The sequence below is a fragment of the Carcharodon carcharias genome, chromosome 6, assembly GCF_017639515.1.
Source record: "Carcharodon carcharias isolate sCarCar2 chromosome 6, sCarCar2.pri, whole genome shotgun sequence".
Lineage (NCBI taxonomy): Eukaryota > Metazoa > Chordata > Chondrichthyes > Lamniformes > Lamnidae > Carcharodon > Carcharodon carcharias.
Window position 1 is genome coordinate 63,497,579 of NC_054472.1, and position 17,387 is coordinate 63,514,965.

At 42.7% G+C, this 17,387-nt stretch overlaps 1 protein-coding gene across 1 annotated transcript in view; it reads left to right on the forward strand.

Moving 5' to 3' along the window:
- csmd3b (CUB and Sushi multiple domains 3b) overlaps window positions 1-17,387 on the forward strand; it is a 2,092,226-nt gene that overhangs the window by 1,600,393 nt on the left and 474,446 nt on the right. Inside the window, exon 23 of the mRNA XM_041189252.1 lies at window positions 13,715-13,871. Within this exon, the coding sequence (XP_041045186.1) occupies window positions 13,715-13,871 (157 nt within the window). The remainder of the gene's footprint in view (window positions 1-13,714; window positions 13,872-17,387) is intronic.

Sequence of the window (17,387 nt, forward strand, 5' to 3'; positions counted from 1 at the left end):
GCTCCCCTCTGAGGTGAGTCATCGAACCACTCTGCGCTGCACATATGGTGGTCATGCTCCACTCCTCTCATACTAAACCCACCTATGGCCACTGCTCTTGACTATGCCCTTCTGACCATGGCAGCCTGGGTGGTTTCCACCGGTAAGATTGGCCCTTTACACTAAGCACTTCCACATTATTTCATGAAATCTAGTTTGAAAACCACTGGGCCAGGGATTTTCTGCTAATCTGGTTAGCAAGATCTAGATGTTGGCAGAGCAGTCAGGAGAAAACACCAAGTGAAAGCCAAGCAGTATTATTGGAAGGGAGAAAAATGCTCAGAGCTCCTGTCTGCTTCGACCCTCTTCTAGTGATGAATTATTGAGCAAAACCAGCAGAGAGTTCTGCGTAGATTACTTGCACATTCTCTCTACTTGGGGAATGCTACACAGAATAATGTGGGTCAAATAATAAAATGTTGTGTAATGATTTCAACCTCACGGGGAAATCTTTGTTCTCCAGCAGTGCAAAATCATAGGAGAGTGCTGGTTTTTTTTTAAATATCCCATGTCTTGATAGCTAAGGGCACTGCCATCCTGGCTGTTTTCATCCACTTGACATCCTAACTGATTTCTCATACATGCCAATTTCCTGATACTTGCTATCCTAACTGATATCCTCAAATCAACCACTAACGTAAAGGCTAATCTCCTGATATCTATTATTCTCCTGATGTCTATCAACACACACAGGCATACACACACACACATGAGAAGTAAATTTAGAAGAGATATTATGAAGAAATTATTTAACAGGAAGAGTGATAAATATTTGTAATAATCCAGAACATTATTTTGGGATTATTTTCAAGACCAGAACCCAGAGATTAAACCTGGGAAAACTTTTGAAGATAAATTGACTGCTTAAAGAAATAATTGTGGCCTGAGCTCAGGCTCCTTGTTAAATAAAAATTGAAAAGGAAGAATTAAATTCTGAAAGCACCTACTTACAATACCCTAAATATTGATCCAAAGAGAACACGCTGCAGAAATATGAATTTTATTTTTACTGACAAGACATGCACATCTTTCAGTTATGGAAATTGAAATCATGTTTCATCCATTGCTTATCCTCTGTGGACACAGTGAGCTGTACATGATCTGGAGGTATTTTAATGAACACAAGTTGAGAAAGAAGAAACCTAATATTGGACCACAATTTCCTGGAAACTTATGCCTTCAAAATGGGGTTGGGTTTGTTTTACACTGCAGAAGTCCCATGAAAATTATGATGTACGTGTGCTATATAATTTCATGGGAATTTTGCACCACGCCACTAATACCCTCACTGAAGCTGTGCAAAATTGATTATCAGAGCTCAGCACCCACCTGGCAGTGAAGTCAATAATAATTACAAACTTCTCAAATTTACATTGGTTTTCTAGCCACCGACATTTTGATCACAAAAAACGGCAACTGAATGTATTTAAAATAGTCATTTTATGTAAAATACAATGGACTGGATTGCTGGTGTTTGCTTTGAAATGGGCTGCAAATTCAGGATAGTGGCATGCATAGATTATGACAGAAATCCTGAAGTCACAGTTTGTCATTCAGGGCTCTGACAAAAGCTGCGTTGGAGGGATTTGAAAACAAGGATGAGAATTTTAAAATCAAGATGTTGCTTGGGTGAAAGCCATTGTAACAAGCAGAGGAATGATAAGTAAATAAGAACTTCATACAAGCTAGGACACAGACTGCAGATTTCTGGATGGGCTCAAGTTTTGTGACAGGTAGAATGAGATATCAGCCAGGAGTGCATTGCAATAGCCAAGTCTTGAGGTAACAGTAACATGAATGAGATTTTCAGTGGCAGTTGAGCTGAAGCAGGGAGAAAGTCAGGTGATGTTATGGATGATGTCCCATAAAAAAGTTACACTTTGTTCAGCAAGTGTAACTGGGTTTTTAACATGATTGATAACATTTGATGACCTCTAGCCCTGATCCTGAGAAAAAAAAGTTTATAATCGTGGGTGTTGTTAAATAATTAATTACTTGATATTTTCAGCAGCAACTATTTTTAAGTGATTTTCTCAGAATATTTTAGTTTCAGCCTTCACTTTATGTGTATGTCTAAATCTTTCATTCTAAAAGTGATTTTATTTTGCTGCTTTTTATTTCCTGTTTGGGAGTCGATAAAAATCCTTTAAAGTAATCGGCTACTTGGACAGCCTGATGACTTTGCATTAATTTTGGCCCATCTTCTGGCAATGCACACTAGAACCTGGAGACCCAGGAATCCCTTGAATTTGGACGTGAGTCTCATCTGAGTAATTCTAATAAGAAAAGGGCATCCTTTGACACTTGGGTGGAATTTTTGCCCCAATATGGGGGTGGGCACATAATTTCGCCCAACTGTCTGGAGTGCTCTGGCATACCGGTTTACGCAGCGTCCCGCCTCCTAAACCAAGATGAAGGTGCCCTCTCACTCCCTTATCAGCAACGGCAGGCTACAGCTACTTCTAAGCTGAAAGACCTCCTCTAGCTCCGAAAACGCATCTGCTGTCCCCAGCTGGATAGCAAGCACACCCATTAATCAGCCAATCCAGGCTAAATTCATGTTGGGTGAATGCTCCTGATATGTTGCCGAGTTAGAACCTGCATTTGACCCTGATGTCAGGCTCCCGACCCTGATATCTAGTTGAACATTGGCACCGAGTACTCAAACTGCAGCCTTGGTGTTAAACTGAAGCTGAAGCAAAATGCCAGAATTAGGAGAACCAGCAACAAATTAGTGTAGCAGTCTCTGCACTCAATTTGTGGTTGGAGTTATGAACATGAAAATTGGCCAATTTTCTGCAGTGGTTCTCGGCTGTTTTATGTTACAATTTTAATTGTTTGCAGAGGTTATTATCCAATTAACATCCATTTGGATTGAAAATCAAAATGTCTTTCTGTAGATTGGGTACTGAACAGCTAAAAGTGGATCTTCTGAGGCTGTAACAACAACAATATTAAACTTATATAGTGCCTTTAATATCATTAAGAGGTCCAGGATGCTTCACAGGTGTGTTATAAAACAAAAAATTGATATCAGGCCACATAAGGAGGTATTAGAATAAATGACACAAGCTTTGTCAAAGTGATAGGTTTTAAGGAATGTCTTAAAGAAGGAAAGAGGGGTAGAGAGGTAGAAAGGTTTGGGGATGGAATTTCAGAGCCTAGAGCCTTGGCAGCTGATGACTTGCCTGCTAATGATGGAGCAATTAACATCGGGGATTCTGAAGAGGCCAGAATTAGGCAAGCACTGATATCTTGGAGGGCTGTAGGACTAGAGGAGTTTACAGAGATACTTTAGTAGTAAGATAGAAGTAGTCTATCAAATTGTTTTCTGAATCTGTCTTTTTCGGCTATATCAATAATACAAACACAGGGAAGTTTAAAAAAACACAATCTCACCACCTAACGTACAGACTAGAAAATTGACCATGTGCCAAAATGGGCATCCATCTATTAAAATTAGTGGATGGAAAATCATGGAGACTTATATGCCTAAGAAACATGATTTTAGGATATATTACCAATGTGGAAGAAAGTTACTTCTAAAAATGAGTAAGGTGGCTATTGTCAAAGCCAGTGGAGGGAGGCAAAACAGAACTTTATTTTTCACTGACTGTCTGTAAACAGAGATGTTTTAATTTTTGAAATAGCCTGTAGCATGTTTCCCTAAACCCTCCATTTGAGTGGTCAATGTTTAAAGTGACTCCCAGCACTTTCTCTTTAGAGTTAAAACAGAAGTATAGTTTATTCATATGTTCAAACCCAGGGAATGGTTGCACCTTCATACACACACAAAAGCACACAGTAAGATAGGAAAGAGGAGGCTTTACAACTATGAGTAACTTAAAGAAAAAACACCATAGATGTGAATATCAATTCATGTGATAGCCAGAGTCCAGTTAGGGTTCCTTCATGGAGGAGCTACAGTTCAGATGGGTTCAGCTGGCTGAAGCAGGATTTTATAGAATTCCTTTAAAGTTGATGGTGACTTAATGAGATGAAGTTGGTATACAGAGACTTGTCTGCTTGGCAGGCAATGGCAGGATCCTTCTAGAGAAATAGGCTTTGAGGAGGCTCAGACTTGATGAGGCCATTGGTCAACCTGGAGCCTTGCTTTGATGTTTGCAGGCAGGAGTTTAAACAGCAGACTGAGTTGCAAGTCTGGAAAAGTAATATTAAAACTTTCCAAAGGCCAGAAGCTGGGGTCATGTGATGTGACCCATTAATGAGTCAGTTGCAGGCTTGCAAGGAGTTTCTATGCCACTGGTCAAAATCCATTGTTTGTCTTAGGAAATAAAAGATGGCTTTTAGCACCTCTGCAGATATAATGAGTTTTGATGGCTTCCTCTTTGTTATAGGACCAGGCTGGGGAGACAGATCATCTGCTGGCTCCTGGTTTTGTTGATTGTACTATGTCCTCACAATGAGAGGTACGAAATTCCACAACGGTTGAGGGTTAAGCTTTTGTCCTGTAACTGCTATTGGAAATTTCCAGGAACTGTAGCCAACTTGTGAATAGTGTGACCTGTGACAGCCATGTTTTGGTCCAGCAAGGTCCACTTTTTAAATAAGTAAGAAGGTAAGTTTCGACTTAACAGTTTATGATCTCTTCCGTGTCTTAGGGCATGGCATCATCAATCTAATATGAGGATTGGATAGTTCTCTTTCAGTCTCTTTTAAATCTATTTCCCATTCTTTCAAGATAAACATTGACGAAGAGTCTTGTTTGTGTTGGGATGTAAACATCACTCAGCATGGCACCAAGAGTAATTGCCTAGTTTATGACTTGACAGAGATACTTCTGTAATGGTTGGACTTCTGCAAAGAAAGTTTCATGATTATGTTGTTGCCAAAAGACAAGAGTGGTGGCTTCATACCCCAGATCATTTTGTGCATCTACCAGAGGGTTAGGCTCTCATAATCTGTCACCAGGGCTGGAAATATATCAGCCAACGCCACCCCCACCCCCACCCCCCCACCCCAACAGCACAACTGAGCCACTTAAGTAGCCAATTAAGGGCCACACCCATTTCCGTGAGCATTTTGCCCTCATCAGGGAGAAGACTTGTCGCCACATGGGGAGACCATCCAGTGAAACCTAACAGCTTCCCAGCAAGCCCTGAAGAAGAGGGTGCCTCATTTTCGGGAGATCCATTGGCCCAGAGAGGGGCCACCCGACAGCAATGGGTGTTCCTCCCGCTCTATCCCGGCAATGGCACGGCTGGTGTACTGCAACCACCCCCCGCTTCCCCCTTCTATTACTGAGTCTGCCTGCCTGACCCTTACATCCCCCAACCCTACTTACAGCTCCTTGAAGGTGGCTCAGCCATTGAGGTGCCCTCTTCCTGCAGCTGCAGTCAATAGCCACCATTAACAGTGGTGCTGCTAAGCTGCTGGCCCTCTGATTGGACTGGCAGCTGTTGGGGGCAGGCCGCAAGCCTTAATTGGATGGGGACCCTGGTGATAGCTACTTAAAAGACCACCACCAGGGAGATGCCTATCTGGGCCAAAGCAGGGTCCCCCTCCCACTTTCAGGCCCCAATGCTGGGGCTTCTGCTGTCCTAATTAAATTTATCCTCAGGCAAATGAGCCAAAAAGTCAAGGATATCAGATTTAAAGAAAGAAAGAGAGGCATACTGAGAGAAAAGGAGAGGAATTGTGAGAAGCATTAAGAAGGGATGTTCCAGAGAGCAGCTTTATAGAAAGAGAGTGAGAGAAAAAGTCAGGACAAAAGGACATGTGAAAAAAAATCAGAGCCATAAAGAAAGAGAAGGAAACCATCAGTGTTGAGACAAACGGAAGGACAAAGAAGAACAAAAGAAATAGAGAGTGAGACAACAGTGCAATAATCACAGGAAGAGGAACACACTCTTTAAGTTTTGTGTTTTGCCATCACAGATCAACGAGTATATTTAAAAACACAACAGTTGTTTATTTTTCTCATAACACATGTTCCATCATTTCAGGATTCTCCTTTGACAGAACAGCATCTCAAATGTGTTGCATGAATCTAGACCAAAAGAAAGGAGCCTTTACTCAGTGGTATTGATCACCTGATGAATAATAGGATGAAGTTTGATTGTCTGGACTTGGAGCAGCATGGAAATAGAAAGCAATCACTTCAAATTCAATTCTGTAAAATTTCCAATTTAATGTTTCATGATCAAAATTCATCCAATTGCAATTTTTACTGCGGTTGTTTATTTTAGTGAATAGTATTGATTGAAAAAACCTTGCTGCTTCTTGTTGCTTAGCAATAGAACAGTAGGATGGAGGATGTGTTTCATACAATGGTGCAAAATTACAATTTTCTGTAGCTCTCTAACTGGCTCAATTGATAAATACACTGCCTGTTGCTCTTTTGATCTGTGAAGTTCCCCTTGTCTGTGCTGGATTGGTTAATCTCATACAAGGTACTGGCAGGGATTCTTCAATTGTCTAAGGCTCACTGATTTAAGGAGAGGGTTCCTTTGTGGTTGTTGCCTGAGGGCAGAGTTTGGTTCAGCATAAGGCCTCCTCCATTCTGGAAACATGTTCCAGCCATAGTCGGTGTGTAATAATTAAGTGCAGGAACACACTTCACCAAGGAATCAGTATATAAATTTGAAGATTACAAGATAATTTTGGATGAGGAAAGGAACACTATTCATTCCATCTTAATTGATCCGTATCAATATCACTTGATTAATGTACAAATTTTAGCTGGATTAATTTCACCCTTTTTCAGGCACATAATTGTCAGCTCTGTGGGAATAAACAGCAGAACCTGAAGGCCTGAAGCTTAACTGAAACTGGGCCTCAGAGTTCATCAGGATAATTCCAGTGTGCTATGATGGAGGCAACAGAACAGGAGGCATGAAAGAAGCAGCCTGAAGTAGTGCTGTGGAGCGGGGAGATCTGTTATTGTGGGTTTATCTCAGGATTCTTACTTTAGAAGAGATTTTGCTGGAGGCAATTGTTTTTGCTCAAAGCCATTTATTTACATGCTTAATTACTTACAAAGGTTAAATAAGACCAAGACATAGCTGGAGCTACTCTCTGAAATGTTTCACATTCATCTCATTTCTCAGTGAGTGACATCACTGTGTAAGATCTTTAACTTAATTGCAAAACTTAAGTGAATTACAACTGTTAGACTGAATTAGGAGAGCAAATTAAAAAAAGGATAAAAGCAATAAACTGTGGATGTTGGAAATCCAAAACAAAAACAAAAATACCTGGCAAAACTCAGCAGGTCTGACAGCATCTGCAGAGAGGAATACAGTTAATGTTTTGAGTCCGAATGACTCTTCATCAGAAATTAAAAAGGGACTTCAGTTCTGGCTAGCTACAGACCATGCGGATACCAGTATATTATCACAAGTTCCATAGAATTTATCATGCTAATTACAATAAGTACAAAAATGTAATACTGAGCAAAGATAGTGGAAGCAGTCAATTCACTTTCGAACGCCGGCTTGCAACTTCCGGAAAACTGCAGAACTGCATCTTGAGGTGTTTTGTGAACCCTACTCTATCTTCTTTCTTCTTCATGCTATGTGCCTGGTTGCTAAAAGTTGCAACTTATTAACCGTTGCTAAGTACTACCGCTGTGCGTGGTCAGTAACATCCCTGAGCTCTGATTGGTTCAGACAACGCATGGTCAGTTCCTGATTGGTTGGGTGGTGCATGATTAGTGTCCGATTGGTCTCTTGAGGGTGATGGTCACCTCACTGATATCACTTCCTGCTAATTCCTGACTGGTCCCCTAAGATGCCATTCGCTCATCCTTCTCATTACAGCTTTTCTCTGTTATTTTATTATGTTTATAGTTTTCCACAAGATAACGAGGCATCATAAGGTAATTTGTATGTCTGCTTATTTGAGATGTGTGGTGTCACTTCCTAATGACTGATGCTTCAGGATCATCATCCCAAAATGCCTAATTGATCCATCTTAGGTGTTCTGGAGAGTTTGAATGCCTAAAAATATATTTTAGATAAAGGAACCATTTGTTACTATGTAACTTCATAATAACTCGCAATTAATTAAAAATAGCAGAAGAGTACAAGAGACACGCAGCTTCAGCTACAAAGCTACTCCAATATCAAATCTATACAAAGCATATATAAACATCAATGCATAGAGACAACCAGTGTGTTAAAACTGAGGTAACAAGATGCACATATAACATACAGCATGATATATGTTCATAAGGAATAAAAGTCACAGGAACTACATAACAACAAAACTGATCACATTATCTAATTATCTGGGTTACAGACTAAAGTCGTGTGTGGGCCTGTTGAAAACTTTGAAGGAAAGTAACTAGTTCTCTTTAAGATACTTAAAGATAATTTAAGACGTGGAACTGTAACTTGAGACTTAAAACTGTTTCACTTTACACAACAGGCGATGGCATAGAGATATTGTCACTGGACTAGTAATCCATAGACCTAGGGTGATGCTCTGGGGACTGGGGTTCAAATCCCACCATGGCAGCTGGTGGCATTTGAATCCAATAAAAACCTAGAATTAAAGTTTAATGATGACCATGAAATCATTGTCAATTGTTGTAAAAACCCATAATGCCCTTTAGGGAAGGAAATCTACTGTCCTGGCCTACACGTGACTCCAGACCCACAGCAATGTGGTTGAATCTTAAATTCCCTAGCCCTAGGGATGGGTAATAAATGCAAGCTGAGCCAGTGATGCCCACATCCCATGAACCAAAAAAAAATAGAATAGGCTTTTGAGAGGAGTACAGTATGATAAGTGCTAAATCACATCCTGGAGCCTATGCCAGCACCAACCTCTTGATTCCCTTTACTGCCCCCATGTCTCCAGACTCTGCATACCACAGACACCAACTAATTTCAAGCCACTTCCAGGACCATGATTGGTACCCATAGTTTGCTGATAATAAATGAGTGAGACTGGTGAATGCATTTCCTGTTTTGTCAATGACCTCATTTGGTGTTGACTGGGATCACACCTTGATTAGCATGTGATCCGTGTCCTAGACCACTGTTTACTCCACATGTCTTGCAGATTTTAGAGGGTGATTTGTGTACTGATACTGTCACTGGACTAGTGATTCAGAGGCCCATACTAATGCTCTGGAGACACAGGTTCAAGTGCCACCATGGCAGCTGGTGGCAATTTCCCCTGCAGTCCTGCTATCCTTTAACCAGCGTCACAAAAGCAGGTTGTCTGGTAAAGATCACATCTTATTTGTGGGAGCTTCCTGTGTGCAACAGTGACTGCAACTCGAAGGCAGCGAGCAAATCAGTGCAGATGTTTCTTAGATTTACTCTCACAAAAAAAGGTGAATGAACATTCCGCTCACTGTTCCTCAGGAGTACAAGTTTGGCGCTATCGTGCCAGCAGCGAAGATTGTACTTGGTTCGTTGTCTGTGCCTCTGAACAAATTAACAAAACACCGACAAAGAGACATGGATGGCGGTAGGCGATCTGCATAAACCGCTTGTTCATTTCGGCATTGCATCTCGAAAATAACCTTTTCGCTGGAGCAGGCTGTGTCGCTCTTCAAATAAATGTGATTCTGTGCAATCGATTTCATGGAGCAGGAAAGAGCAGAACTGAACATGCCTCAGAAACAATTTAAAATTTGAATGACTTAATATTCCAGCTTTGCACACATGAGGCGAGGGACATCTTTGGGATAGCCCTCTCCCCCAGCTGATAGCCTGAGCCTTTAGAATGATTCCCACCACCTTATCCCCAGTCTAAAACAACAGGGGTTCCAAAGCAAACCCTGGCACTCTTACCTGGCAGTGTTGTACTTTACTGGCTGCATTATCATTGTTCATGACCTCAGGATGTCTCAAAGCATTATTGCATTTCAGTCTTTCTTTTAAAAACTCCAGAGTAAAGACAGGAGAGAGATCGAAGAGAGTCATAGGTTAAATTAACCTGGAGACTGCTAGTTGGGAACCTTCATGATGACCACCCATACCCCTCCCGCCCACATCGCCTAATGTACTTCGAGAATTCCATTGCCTATTTCATATAGTGATGAATTTAACAGGCAATAAATAAGTTGTGAGGTGAGCTTGGTATAAATTAACAGTTTTATAAGATTGAGTTTAACCACAGACTTTAATCTCTACCCTGAATGTTTAACCCATTCATAACATATTACCGATAAACATTGGATGGTTTAGATTATAGTAATCATCGTTGTGATTTCTTTCGAACCATCCAAGAAATTGGCAACAAATTGAACAACATGACATGAATTAAAGAGTCCATCCTGAAATGAAACACACAGTGCAGGAGCAGCGATATCAGAAGGATCATCGCCTTTCTCTCTTCACAGAATCTGCTTCATTTGCTGAGTATTTGCAGCACTTATGTTGATACATGAGACATTTAATCAGGACAGATCCGTTCTCAATCTACAGAATTTGATTCCTTCCAATTAACTTATTTTATTGCTTGAGATTGCGCCATGTCCCGTTTCACAGCCAGTCAAAAGCTCATGTTTTTTTGCAACATGAGCTGCTCAAGAGAAATTCCTCTGGGTTTGGCCTGAACTCACAACCTCAGCATTGCACGTGCCTCAATCCTGCCATTAATGTACCACATGCTAACCGATTGCGCCACAAGAGCAAAGCAGTGCTCTTTTGCATACATGTTTTAAGTTTTATAATCTCACTAGAGGCACTAAGTTTTTTTTCGATTGAGTGGTGAGAACTGAGGTTATATGATAGTGTGCAGAAGTAGTTACGTGACTGTGAAAAAGCTGGTGAACCAACCTGAACTTTTGGGTTGTGCCTGGGAGGCTGTGGGGGAGGGGGTGGGGGTGGTGCCCAAAATGAAACTGAGCACAGGCCCCACTAACTATAAATCTGCTACTGCCTTTTGTGCAACCCCGATTTTAGTTGGGCCATTTGTGACATCTTCAGTTGTCTTGGCCCCGAGCTCTCAAATTCCCTCCCTCAAACTCTCTGCCTCGCTTTCCTACTTAAAGACACTCCTTAAAATGTACCTCATCATCTGATCTAATATGCTCTTCTGTGGCTTGGTGTCATACTTTGTTTTATAATGCTCCTTCAAAGTGCATTGGGGCACTTTATTATGTTAAAGGCGCTATATAAATACAAGTTGTTCTTGGTGGTGTTTTCCAAATGTTTTGCTGTCAGCATCTTAGTGTTTCTGTAAAATAGATCATTGTAAATAAATCTATTATTTATAGTCTGATGTAAAGATGATGGATATTAAAAATTATTTAGCACTTTAAAGAGCAGACAGGAAAATGTGTTGGATATTTTGTGAATCTCCAATGTATTAGTCTCTAATTAAGGGGTAAGTGTTCATATATCTGTCACGCTCTTTCACTCGGAGTGAAAAATAGCATAGATTTTGATTCATGGGGGACCAGGTTGCTTGTGGAAATTCTATTCTATTCTAAGTTGGATAGAAGTGCAACACCAAGAAAGGAGAAGATGTCATCTTGGTTGGAAGTGTTTTAAACTTTTATGATGGCTGATATCAGAATTTGGGATAGATTCATATCGTAAATCTGACCATAATTCAGCATTAAAGAAGTAATCTTATATTCAAGATGAATTCAACCTCCTCCTGATATTTTTCAGGGTCATTGTGTGTGCTGACTTGGTTTTTTGCAATGAGTTGAAGGTTGGATTAGATAAGTAGGTAATATGAATGCCATCTTTTGAAGTTATTGAGCACATAGTGGCTTCAGATTATTACATCACTGTGAATTGAATGGGGGAGATGGAGATCAGGACAGTTAATACGTTTTCTCTTCAAGCCATTACAGCAGCTACTACTAGCTCTCTGTGGAGATTTTTTAACCTCTGGATCCTCCTTGAATGGCTGTGCCGTGCATCATGCTGCATATTCAGTGTGTTCCCATATTGATCTATGCACCAAAAGTGCCCCTTCAACATGCCAGTGGCGTATGCAGTAATAACTCTGGTGGCTGCATGGACTTCATTTCCTGATAACCAGACCATTTTCTGAGAAACTGATAGGCATTATCAGCCATGATTGCTGAGGTTAGCCTTGATCACCCACACAAAATACAGAGGCTTCTTTTTCATTGTGAAGTTATAGAGATGCTGAATTGCTGAAAAAAATGCACCATGGCAACTTTTATTCACTTTGTGATGATGTGGTCCTGGCTATAATGAGCTCAACATTGAGGAAATGGAATTCTTCCCTTCCTAGCTTCTTCCTCTTAAGGTGTGTTACACTGAGAACATGAGCACACATGGCCATGTGTGTGCAATCTGTGACTCTTTAGACTTTGCCGGATCTTGCCACTCTAAGATTGAAGCATCCTGTCGTGCTGCTTCCTGATGTCCAAGACAAACTCCTTGGAATTCACATAACTCATTGGAGTCAGATTATTATCATCATTGGGGTGAGTGGTATATTCCTGTATAGCCACAACAGAGGTACCCTTTCTGCTGGCTAGATTGGAGCTGTGCCACGATGACACATGGTAGCGCCCTTATAAGAATGAAGAAGAGGACAATATTTTTATAAAGTCCTCAAATAAAATTGTGTCCATTAATCTGATGGTCAACAAACCACCCTCACTGGCAGACCCTTTGGAACCTTCACAAGCCTATTGTGGAACACACACACACTAGCTCCCATTTGGCTATTCTTCTCCAAGGTATATAGAATGTGTGCACGCTGGACTTGTCGATGTAGCCTAGGAATGCCCCTAAAACCACATCTTAACAGTTGGAAAGAGGTAATAACTGGAAGAGTTAGCTGCTGTCACTTATCAGGGATTTTGGCATGCAGTGAATTCTGGTTTCTCCCCCATACTGTGAAGCTCCATATGGGCAATGAACCCATTTTGCACATCCTGACCCTGCAAGAATTTTGTGGTCAATACCTAACCAGTCACTGAATAGTCCCAATTATGCTGTGTAGCTTCTCTTTGCCAAGTTTCAAGAGTTTATTACTCATTGATGATGTTAAACTGTTTTGAAATCATGGGAAACTTTACCATTCACTTTGTGATCACATCTTATAATGTAAAACAAATACACTTTTGCATCTATTCTCATTCTCTTTAAGATACATGGATACATGGATATATCATCAACAGCGTTTCCAATTCCATCAATGAATGTGTTTTATTTTAAAATATAAAGCTATTTATTGAACGAACCAATGTAGCCCAGGAAGCTACTGGTAGAAAACTGAAAGTGGAAAAAAAACTATTTTGGTACAAATCTGACTAAGTAAGTATTGCAGGGGAAGATTGGAACCTGTGGTGTCTGGCTGCAGCAGGTTTGAAATATTCTAATTATTCAATTGTTCAGCATTCTACCTGTACATCAGAAACCTTTCAGCACATCATAAAGATTTCTGAAAGTCTAGATACAGGCACAAAAGCATGATGGAAAGAGAATGAGCACAGGCAGCCCTGTGGAATGGGAAGCCTTTTCAAACTGACTCTGGTGTTTTTAATGTCATCTTTGAGTTTTGCTCACAGAGAGGATTATCATATTTTAGTACAAGTTTAAAGCTGTCAGGGCCAATTATCATCTCGGCCCCATGATACTATCATGCCATATCAGAAAGTAATTATGTGATTCTTATGTTACATTGCCTCTATCTTGCCCACATTTCTGCATCTGTCAATTTACCTAATAGCAAAATTATCTGTTAATTTGTTTCCTAGATATATGATGGAAAAGACAGTTCTGCCCATCTTCTGGGGGCTTTCTCTGGTACTGGAATGGTGGGAATAACTTTGAGCAGTACCTCCAATCACTTGTGGTTGGAGTTTAATACAGACTCTGAAGCAACTGATGAAGGTTTTCAGCTTGTTTACACTGGTGAGTGCTTTAACCATCTTTGTGGTGCATGGCCAAGGGAGCTCATTACGCTGTTTTGCTTGTATGAGAACCAGATTTTAGACAATACAAATTGTATGCACTGTTGGAATTTTCTACTTGACTCATTGATTCCAAAGTCACGTCAATAAATTATTGAGGACACTATTGTAATACACCAGCTGTTACGTTGTGCAAAATTCTCATTCATTTTCAATGAGAAATGCTCACTTGAGTACACCTTGATCCTTTGTTTAGCCTTGGTCAAAACCTAACAGGCTCTGTGATTCAATATTTCCCTTTAGTAAGTTGAAACTACTTGAAAATGCAAGATTTCTTAAATGGGTATTGTCTTCTTCAAAGGCTTTTTGAAAAATATTGTTTAGTTTGTGGGTGAGATGAGCCAGATGAGCGATGCATCTCTTCCATTGTGGTAGTCATGGTTGGCTCCTGCAGACAAATTCAACAATAAATGTGGGCATGGCAGGGATTAGCATCATGGCTTTAGTTCTGAGGTTTGCTGCTGATGAGAATTTATTGAAAACCACAATAACACAATTATAAATGTCCTCCACATTATGAGGCACATAAGTAACAGTGGGAAAAAAAATGTATATTTTTAAAGAAAGCCTTTGTTTACCTGGTTTACATTTTCAAAAATGTCATGCAGCCCACTCAAAATCTTACATCCTTGGACAATGGAATGAAAAATCATATAGGAATAGGTTTCAGTTCAATTTATACTGCCAAAGAAATAAATCATTTTTAAATGTTATCTAATGAGTTTGATGTATTTTTAACATACATCAGGATTTTCTGTGCCCGCTGGTGCGGGCATGTTTGGTGGCGTGGGCGGACAATATTGGAGATGGCCAGAAATTGGTTTTGCGACATCATGAAACCAGTTTGCAATCGTCCGCTCAGCCCGTCGATTGTGGGCCATGTTTCCCGCTATCGGACGTCGGAAACCTAATTGTAATACATCAGCATATCATTATAAGGCCAGCCCAAGGGACTCATCACCCCCCCGCTGCCAACCCCCCCGCCCCACTGTAATATTTGCCCATGTCAGTGGGAATACACGCCTGTGCAGGACACATCTTGACAAGTGTGACGTGCAGAAGTCGGGACTTACTGCCAGGGCCTTGCTCACATCGCAGACTTCCAAGGAGCAGAAAATGCTGGAGCCCGACAGCGAGGCCACACTGGAGGAACATCCATGGCATGCTGGGTGGATTCTCATGGATGTGGCTTTGCTGTGAAGCAGCCCACAGAAGGTAGAAAGTCACTGTTGCGAGTTCTGCTCACAATAGATGATAGTTGAGGGGGTGGAGAGCAAGGGCAGCTGCGTTTGGGAGAGGAAGATGTACTGGAGGGTGAGAGAAGATCCACTAGGAGAGGAACAAAGATGTTGTGTGTTATGAGGTTGGGAGGGGTGGATCGAAGGTGACGGGGGTGGTGAGGTTGGGAGGGGGGAACGAAAGTGTCGGGGAAGTGATGGGCAACTGGAGAAGTAGGTGTAAGGGGGCTGGAAGGGGTAAGGGAAGGAGTTCGGGGGAGGGGAGAAGTAGTGCAGAGAGGGGTGGGAGCCCAGGGAAGGAGGAGTGTGGAGAGAGAAGGAAGTCCAGGGGGAGGAAGGGGTTCAGAAAGGGGAGGGAGTCCATGGGGAGGAAGGAGTGTTGAGAGGAAGGAAGGAGTGCAGAGAGGGGAAGGAGTCCAGGGGGTGGAAAGAAAGTGGAGAGTGGAGGGAGTCCGGGAGGAGGAAGGAGTGCGGAGATGGGAGGGTGTAAGGTTGGAGGAAGGAGTCAAGAAGGTGGAAGGAGTAAGGCTGGAAGAAGAAGTAAGGGTGTCTGAAGGAATCAGGAAGAGGGAAGGAGTAAGGCTGGAGCAGGGAAGTAAGGCTGGAAGAAAGAATCGGAGGTAAGGATTAAAGAAGGCTGAAAGAGTCAGAAGGGGGAAAGACTAAGCAGGGGGTTTTCTGGGGGGAGGAGGGACAGCACCAAGGGGGGGGGTGGGGGTGGGTCCAGGGGTGGGGAGGGGGTTTTCAAGGCAGGATGGGGTTCCAAGGGGGAAAGGGGTCCGGAGGGGGTGCTGTCCATGTGAATCTGCAAGGGAGGGCTCTGATGAGCCCATTATTGCCTCTTGAGGAGCAAACTGAGGGACGGCATGGTAGGAGGGAATGGAGAGTGACCGAGGACAAAGTGAGGTGGTAGGATGAGAAGATGAGGGTCCGACAGTAGCAGCAGAAGGGATGGTGAGGGTGGTTGGTGGGGACTAGGAGGCAGACATAGACCCTGGGGGCGAGAAGGACGAGGTCATGGGGGAGTGAGTATGGATGGGGGTGGGATTTTCGGGAAGGAAGGGAACGTGCAGGTTCAGCTGGAAATCCCGAAGGTAAAGGGTTGTGGCTGGTAGGTCAAGGAGAGGAGCTGGGGGGGTGTGGGAGTGCGGGGGGGTGGGTGCGGTCAACAGTGACGGGCGAAAGGAAATGGGTAATTGTGGGAGGGGAAAGGATGGGGGACTGGATGCAAAAATGAATAACCAACATGTTGTCGAAATTGAAAGTGAAATGAGAGTCACGGCGGGCGAGATCAGGTGCTGCTGGGAGTGTGATCAGTGGGTGGGCGGGGATACAGGTCAGCTCAGATGGACAACTGAAAGCAAACCCCGCAGGTAGCACTGAAAATACTCAGGACATTGAAGTGAGTGTGAGACAGGAAGGATTTACTTGCATGGCAGGGTGCTTGCACGAGGCTGCAAAAGGCCTTGCCTCACACACACTTCTCCCTTCAGAATTACTCGCTGCCCAGCTGCTCCATCTCCGGAGTCAGAGGGCGAGGTTTAGGGGCTCACAGGAAAAGTGACAGCCTCTGAGATTACTGAGTAGATGACCCGAGGTGTCCAGCTGCTGCTCCTCCTCCCTTCAGGTGCCCGGGCTTGACTCCTTGAGGGGAAGGAACACCTGGAGGCATTTCGATGTGCACCCTTTCCCCCTCGCATTGCCACTTAGAGGAATTCTGCACACGTCTCCACATTCTGCTGGACCAGTGTCTCCATGGTGTCTGCCATCCTCATTATGGGCACCTTCATAATGTGGACACTAGTTCATCAGAGAGCAGGCACATACACTCCTGCAACTCACGAGCCAGTCTGCTGAGGGCTTCCAACAGCTCTGTGTGATGTTCCTCCACCTTCTGCTGACTCTCCTGGATGAGTTGGAAGGCCGAATCCAGAGGCTCGTCATCTGACTTGGACCTCACAGATGCCTGTACCCCAGCAGTCCTCCAAGTGTCGGGGAGCTCAGCTGAACCTGCCGACTCCTGCTGTGGTCATGTGTCTGTGCGGTGACCATCAGATTGTGAACCCAAGCCTGCTCTAGGTCTAGCTCCCACCGAGGTGTGCTCTCTGCGCTGGTGCAGGGTGTGGGTAAGCACTGTGAGGGGTCTTCCAGGCTGCTTATTTCCAGCAATGTTGTCCTCTTGGCTGGAGATGAGAACATGGATGGAGTTGAGGGACTGG